This window comes from Drosophila pseudoobscura, chromosome X (genome assembly GCF_009870125.1).
Source record: "Drosophila pseudoobscura strain MV-25-SWS-2005 chromosome X, UCI_Dpse_MV25, whole genome shotgun sequence".
NCBI lineage: Eukaryota > Metazoa > Arthropoda > Insecta > Diptera > Drosophilidae > Drosophila > Drosophila pseudoobscura.
The window spans coordinates 50,171,295-50,179,575 of record NC_046683.1 but is presented as its reverse complement, the minus strand read 5'-3'; the positions used below and the strand labels follow the sequence as shown (position 1 = coordinate 50,179,575).

Here is an 8,281-nt window from a genome sequence, read left to right as displayed (position 1 = left end):
GGGAGAAGGAGTGTCGGATGATGCGTGGGGTGGTGGTTGCGTGGGAGTGTCACACTTTTATGTCTCGCACTTGTTGAGAATATTAATTTTATTTAAATATTCCAAAACGAACACAAAGTTGCTTGGCTTGGTCTTTTTCTTTTGGTATATGGGATATTTACTTAATGAACTGAACCAAATGGGATCAAACCCAACCCCAATTACAGCTGGAAGTGGAAGATGGATGAAGTGGATAAGAATCCTACAGTTGTTGCCAAAATAATGGACGTAATCTTGTTTTTGGCTTTCATTTGCATACAATATGTACATATGTATGTATGTACATCCTCCAAAAAAATACATTCTACTCTTCTCCCTCTTTTCACATATGTACATAATTCTGCATTCCCGGTTATTTCTGCAAAAGCACATTTAAATCAATCAGCTTCAAACAGATGATTAGCCTGCCTGCAGTCGGAAAGGCAGAAAAAAGCTGCTACCTGAACAAAAAGCCTGCTGCTACGACACTCGCGCTCTCTCTCTCTCTCTCTCTCCGCCACCGATAAGAGTTCGTTTTTGCACAGATTGCGCCTCTCCCAGTTGCGCTGCTATTTTGTGCCATTTCCATTTAGTTAATTATTTAAATTTATATTCGCGCCGTGTTGCCATTTCAGCGGCAAAAACAACAGCAAAAACGGGAAAAGCACACACTAGAGCGATACGATAGAGCGCAGAGAGGAGAGAATTTCGCTGCTTTGTTTGCCGGCAACAAAAACGAAACGAACCAGAGAGTGGAGAGCATGTGTGGGAGAGAGATAACCATTGGCAAAGTAAATTTCGTTTGCTTTGCTCAAGGTATAGAAAATAGAAGGTGCTAATAGAAGGCGCTAATTAGATTGGTATTTTTTAGCCACTTGATCATTCCATCTTTTATTTGTCACGCCCCGTTCGCATACGCCAATAAATATTTATACTGCAACTATAGTAGGAGCTGCACCTGTCACTGCCTCACCTTCTGCTAAATATACCTTCGTTTGCGTTTGCCTCTCTCTGTGCCATTCCTCTCATTCCTCTTCTTCGCATATAATTCCCGTCGCCGTCGGTTGTGAGTGTGTGGTTGCGCTTTCTTTCGTTTTTTGGGCTGCGCAAACTTATTTTCGCATTGTAATTATTTTGCATAAATATCGCAATTCGATTTCCATTAAAAAAACACTAACAAAAGCTTAGGGCGCAGCGATTTATTACGATCGAAGCATCAAGAAGTTGGAAGCAGCTACATAACTGTGAAGTGCAAAGTGCGGGTCTCTCTGTCTTCGTCGTCGCTGTCTCTCTGTTTGTATGTGCGCGCGCGTGAGTTTGTCGAGTGTATGAGTGTGTGTGTGTGTGAATGTTCAAATAAACGTTGAAAGCAGAACGTGCAACAAGAACTAGCAGCAACAAGAAGCAACAGAGCCGCAGAGCACCAGCTGACGAGAGTTGAAAATTCCAATAAAAGTAAGCAGCAGAAAAAAGCAACAAACTTTGGAAGCCCCGCCGCAGCGCCTGCTGTCGTAACAAAAAAAAACAAACTACTACCACAACTAAACAGATTCCCATATTCCAGCTAATTGTTAATGTTTTAGTTGTTGCTGGTGTCGTGTCATTGCACTCGATACATATATTCGATAAAGCAGCAGCAGCAAACACACTAATTTGTTTCGTTCGCGGCGCTGTAGGTGTGAAAATTCAGAAAATTGCATAAAAATACATAAAGAAGAACAGAAGCAAAGTGCAAAAGAGATGCAGCAGCACCAGAAAAAGCGGGGATAGGAAAGTGAGAATGAATGAGCAGCAGCAGCAGCAGATAATATATCAGGCGCGGCAGCAGCAGAAGTAAAGGTGCAAATGCAATGTAAAAGAAAAGCAGCGCCAAAACCACAAAGAGGAACACAAATAAAAACAAGAAAAAGTTAGATTTAAATGTCGATGTGCTGATACCCTTTCAGAGATTGCGTTGCCATGTCAGCTAGACAGTGATGCGAAATCGAACTATTTGCTGCCTTATTTATGAATGTATCGTTTCAGATATTCTTCTTATTTGGAATATATAGACCAAAATGTTTTGAAAGCGCTTTTTCCTTCGTTTTGTCAAACTCCTGCCAAACACATAATACTCGCTGCAAGGCAAGGGTATTGCAATAAGCAAAAAAGAAACGGTGTTATGCTCTCAATTGGGAGTGAAAAAAATAGAATGAACAGCAGCTTCAAGTGGCTTATTATTTTAATCAGAGTTTAAAAAAAGGAACAACTGTTAAATAAGGGAAATATGTATTTAATTATTGAAGTCTTATCAAATGTGCACAAATAATATTTCGTTTTGCTCACTTGTTGTCGTTGTGTTTGCCGGGTGCGTGCTCTCTCTCTCTGTCCTCTCTAGCGCTCTCACCAGTCAGCTGCAGCAGCTGTCAAGTGTATCGCGCTCTCTCTCTCTGCCCGTCTCCGCCTCCCTCCCCCATTTGCTTTTGCTGCTGTCATTGTCCTTTTGGCGTACTACTGCAGTTTTGTATTCCAAAAAAATAAGCAATACAAATAATCATTGAGCAACAACAAAAAACTATAAAAAGTTTAAGGCTAAATTGTAAGCCTAAAAAGTGCAAGTCAAACGAAAAAATAGAACAATAATTGTCCGAAAACAAATAACAATTTGCAATAGAATAAATTTGTGCCAGAATTTGCTTCAATATAAATTGTTTGTCCGTCTCACTCACTCTCCCCCGCCTCTCGTTCACCCGTTCAAGTTGTTTATGTGTGTGTGTGTGTGTGTGTGAGTGAGACTGCATATGAGTGGTGCTTGTGTGTGAGTGGTGTCTGGCCCCGTAAAAATAAAAACTACGGCTGGCTGTGTGCTATTTTTAAGTTTTATGCAAATGTTGCAACTGCCCCGCGGGATGCACTAATGCCAGTGAAGCGGGGGGCTTGGAGGTGCCACACAGTGCTAAAATAACTCGATGCCGCATAAAGCGGCACTGAGAAATCAACAAAGTTGCCGTTTCATAGACGGGCACACGGCACGGGGCACGGGGCACAGCACCCAAGTGTAATATTAATTACAAATTAGACGATCTGGAAGTTCCACTAAGAGAAGAAGCTAATGAACGAGAGAGAGACAGAGCGAGAGAGAGGGTGGGAGAAGAGCAAACAACACGTGAGAGTGAGAGAGAGAGAGAGAGAGAGAGAGCAAGTGAATTGATGGTGCAGAAGTGCAGTGGTGTGCGTAGTGGGGGACAGTGTTGCCGAGCTGCAGTTGGAAGCAGTAGATTGGCTAAAAGTGCAGTAAAAAGTGCAGGACATTCGAATGTGAGGTCGAAGACGATAGCGAGATTGTTTCAAAATAGACTAGTTTTACTTTCGTCTACTGGAAAAGGGTTGAGCAGAAGAGTTGGGTACACAAAGAAAGACAAGGCTAAAACCCAATTAGTGCTGGAAAACTTCTAGAAGATGTCTGTCATCAGATGCTTTAAAGCATTCTAATTACCTAATTGTATGCAAATCTCCGCTAATTACGCTTTCAAGCTATTGTATAATCCAAGAAAATTGCACAAAAGTACAGTTTTATGAAACCCCTCTTTTTAATCATCCGTTTTTCTGTTTTCTGTCTTCTCTCTGCAGTCGCTAGTGCGATTATCGAAATTGTATTTAACGAATATATAGGAACAGAAGTGAAAGATCAAAGAACTGGCAATGCATCCCCGCTATAGCCCTGGACCGCCGCACCAGCAGCAGCAACAGCAAATGGGAGGAGGAGGAGGAGGATCCCACCCACAGCAGGGTGGAGGAGGCGGAGGCGGTGGGGGTCATATGAGAGGTGGAGGCCCCTTGAATTCCCAGCAATTGCCGCCACAGATGCCACGATCACAGAATTATTCGAATGTAAGTCAAAAAATATATACAAAATTGATAATTAGATTAATATGATAATTTATGGGTAGAAAAATACTGTGGAAAGCTTTCCGTAGCTTTCAAGCTTTTGAAATCCATTGCCTCGGTGGCATTCAACCAATCAGTCGCCATCAATCAATGGGCGCCATGCATCAATCAAGCAATCAAACAACTCACTCACACACAGACACACCAAACATTCGCTCGTTCAGTCAATCGTTCATTCAAATCACACTCAGACACGGGGCCTTCACTCTTCTCCTTCATTCCTGGTCGATGATTCCTGATGTCCTCCCCCTCCGCCCCTCCGCCCCTCCGCCCCCCGACCTCGGGCACCACCGCATAGAAGGCGTGCAGTACCAGTAGGAGGCGCCACTCTGCAGTGCAATCGACATGTGTCATACGCAGACATCCAATCCATCGGAGAGCAGGAGAGATGAGAAGGCATTTGAGTGGAAAATTGCTCCCGCTGATGCGGCTATGCCCTGGCAATGATATGGATTTCTTTCCAACCATTCCCGCCATCAATTTGCTGACAGTTGCAGTTGCCCCTAATCCCCAAACAGAAAGAGAGAGAGAGAGAGAGAGTGAGGTAGAGAGGCCCGCCCCACATTATACCTGGATAAATCATTCTTCACACACGAGTAGGGGGGGTGGTTTGGAAACCCAAAAGAAAGACCATTTTCCTTTGCTAATTTCAATGGAATTACATCCTGTTTTTGTGTGTTGTGCTGTGGATGGACTGCATTGTGATATTTCCATCATAATTTATGCATTTGCTTTCAAAAAACCCAACCAAAAAAAAAAAAAAAAAAACATAAAATGGAAATCACACAAAGGCAACATTTTCGTAAGTAGTCGCTCTGCCACTTCTCTCCCTACATATCTACAGCCCTACGAATTCTGTTTTAGCTGCGTATCAAGACGAGGAATATCCGATATGAAAGGATATATTGTTTTACTGGGGATCTATGTAACGGCTAGAAGGAAAGATCTATATGTACCCAAGAGCCCATATTGAACAGAGGTAGGCAGGATTTTTCGGGAGGACATTTGGGAGCGATGAAAACAGTTGGTAGGAAGGCCGTGATCTATAAAGAAAACCCAAAAACCCAAGAAGTAACACAACCTAGAATCTGCTTTCTTTTTGGGACCTTTTTTGGGACCAGATTTTCTGCTAAGATTTTGGAGGTATCCTTTAGTCTAAATATCGTATATAGAGTCCCGTTTTGCTCTTTATATATGTATTCCATATAATAAACTATTCAAAGCTGTTACTGCACAATGCAGGGGGAAAGGGATGAGCACCAGGTGCATTGGATGGATGTGAAATGGGGGGCTGGCTCCCCTTTTGTAGGCCGAGAGCATCTATTTTGGCCAGCATCCTTCTAATGGCCAACAGGCGCTGCATGGACCGTGGAGGTTCTTTCATTTAAACAGCTTTCAGCTCTCACACAGCCAACGAACATCTCCCCAGCAGCAGCCAACATTCAACATTCAGACCACATCAAAAAAAAAAATAAAAAAAAAAAAAACAAAAAACGAGGAAAAATTTGAGGGAAAAAATAGAAGAAAAGAAGGAAAAACCCCAGCTAGAAAATTGTAAACAGTCGCCGCGCTTAGTCAGCGCCGTACAGTTATTGTGCCTGGAATGAAAATTATATTTCCCATTTTCCATTCTACAGCGCCAGAAAAAATAAATGAAAGAGGAAACGCGCTGAAGTTTGCTAAAGTTTATGGAGTTTAAGGGAAGATATATTTAAAATTACTTTAGTCCACATTTTGTGTGCCGTTCTTTTTTTTTGTATGGTAATGGACGAAAGATTTTGCATTGTATGGTGGGGTTCCCCCCGAACGGAAAGCAAAAGAGCTATGGGCTCTCCCCTCGCGTTGCAATGGAGGGGATTGTATTTTGTTGAGCTTTTGGAAAGAGTTTTTGCTGGAGAAGTAGCTAAGTTTGTGAGGCGTTTAGTGCGAGAGAAAGTAGTAGAGTTGTTTTGGGAGTATCTGCCATAAATACTTACATATATTCATGCTATATCCATATCGTTATTCTTCTGCTTTATGCTTTATAATATATTATTTCCATTAGCCATTCCATCTATTCTATACTTGTTTTTTCTCTAACTTTATAAGTCTGTAGTTTATATGTATTGTGGTCGAAGAGTGGATAGTTCTATATGCCACCTATAGTTACAGTAATCTCCATCTTCCATTATATTCTTTCTATTAATTCCATCATAATCCCCCCGTAAATTCTAAATGCGAAAGAGTAGAGCAGAAAGAATAGGCGGAAAAATCCAACAAGATAACGAAAATGTGCGTGTGAGCATGTCGGAATTGCGTGAATGAGATGTACGAAATTGGACCGTAGACAAGCGCTTGAGTTTTTATACCCGATACTCAAAATGAGTATTGGGGTATATTAGATTAGTGGTGAAAGTGGATGTGTGTAACGTCCAGAAGGAATCGTTTCCGACCCCATAAAGTATATATATTCTTGATCAGCATCAATAGCCGAGTCGATTGAGCCCTGTCTGTCTGTCCGTCTGTCCGTCCCCTTCAGCGCCTAATGCTCAAAGACTATAAGAGCTAGAGTAACCATGTTTTGGATCCAGACTTCTGTGATATGTCACTGCTACAAAAATATTTCAAAACTTTGCCCCGCCCACTTCCGCCCCCACAAAGGGCGAAAATCTGTGGCATCCACAATTTCGACGATACGAGAAAACCAAAAACGCAGAAACGTAGAGAATGACCATATCTTTTAGACTGCAGAATCTGAATTGGATCGTATTATTATTATAGCCAGCATCACGAAAACAATTTAATTTTTTCTCGCCCTGTCTCTCTCTAACACAAAGGTTTCATGGTCGGTTGTGCCCATTGCAAAATATGAGTTCAAGGATCTCAGAACCCATAAAGCTAGAGCAACGAAATTTGGTATCCACACTTCTGTGATATCGGACCTTGACCATTTTGTGTCAAAATTTCGCCACACCCCCTTCCGCCCCCCCCAAAGGACGAAAATCTGAGGCATCCACTAATCTCAGAGACTATTAACGCTAGAGTAACCAACTTTGGTTTCCGGCCTCCTGTTAGATCTCTCTATAAAACGTATAACTCAGAATCTTGCTCCTAACTTTCTATCAAAATCTCCCACTCCTTTATCCATATTTTGTATATTTCTTTCATACCTGAAACTAAACATTTATCATCCCACCTCTAACTTGATCTGTTACCATATATCACAGGCAATACGCTTTTACGGTACAATTTTTCTTCCTTTTTTCAATAGAAATAATCCTCAAAATGTTGGTAAAAATATAAATATTATTTCTATTTTTTTGACTTCCTTTCTTCTACCTTTTTCTTTGAATTTACCTGAATACCTTCTTATCTCTTCTTTTCCCTATTTTCGAGTGTTTTTCTCATCGAGTTTCCATTTGAGTTTCAGGCCCAAAAAATGTTTCAAAACTTGAAAAACTTTCGTTAGTATTTGCCTTAAAAAGTTGCAGTATTTTAAGGGGATGCAAGATATATATATATATGTATGCATATATATGTATAGAGGGGACTCTGGTCACGTAGTAATTTGTGATTAAATTCAATGTTGACAATTACGGATGAAAACGGATGGGCCAGGACGCCAGGACGCCAGGACGCCAGAGCGCCAGAGCGCCAGGACGCCAGAAAGTTGTTAAGGTAATTGCGACCGCATACACTTGTCGTAGGCTGAGATGCATTTCAATTGGGAATCGGGGGGTATCGGCAATCGGAGCAGGGAGTCGTGTATCGTGAATCGTGAATCGTGAATCGGAAGTCCGGTGTTCGTGTGCCTTTCGGATTCCGATTCGGATTATTTTTGGGGTAGGGTAGGGGCAGGCCATGCCGCTCTCCAATGCAGCCGCTGAATGCCGCCCTTTTGGCTGTGCGCCTGCGTCGGCTTGTGGATTCTGCACACACGAAATGGCATTTTGCCGGCCTCCGTGTGTATGTGTGTGTGTGTGTGTGTTTGTGTGGGTGTGTGTGGGTGTGTGGAGCATGCAACGGGCACGAACGAAGCAGAAATGGCAGCCCGAACGCAAAACCGAACGCCTGCCACATCCTGCTCTGCTAGAGGGTCCAACCTTACTCAATGAGAAATTCAGAATCCATTCGACGATTGTCAAGTTAAGTTGTAAACACCGCCTTTTCCTCATTTTGTGCACCAAACCAAAAAGCGACGGAAAGCACCACGACACCAGAGAAGAGCCACAGCCGCCGCCGACCAGAGAACAGCCCAAGCCGGAAGAGTCTTCAAGCAAAAGCCAAATCGGAATCGAAATCGCAATCGCAATCGAAATCCCAGAGCCCCAAATAAACCAAAAAAATCCAAAAATCC

The 8,281-nt window shown here is 42.3% G+C and overlaps 1 protein-coding gene across 7 annotated transcripts in view; it reads left to right on the top strand.

Annotated features, from left to right (window-relative positions):
* The first annotated feature begins 1,056 nt into the window (after positions 1-1,056).
* Positions 1,057-8,281, top strand: part of shep (alan shepard) — a 161,291-nt gene continuing 154,066 nt past the window's right edge. For 2 of the 7 annotated variants that reach the window (XM_033383864.1, XM_033383863.1), the window contains exons 1-2: positions 1,059-1,473; positions 3,628-3,888. In XM_033383864.1, coding sequence (XP_033239755.1) covers positions 3,700-3,888 — 189 coding nt within the window. In that variant the 5' untranslated portion in view covers positions 1,059-1,473; positions 3,628-3,699. Of the gene's footprint in view, positions 1,474-3,627; positions 3,889-8,281 lie in introns of all 7 variants that reach the window. The other 5 variants (XM_033383866.1, XM_033383865.1, XM_033383867.1 and 2 more) reach the window with 4 other exon arrangements.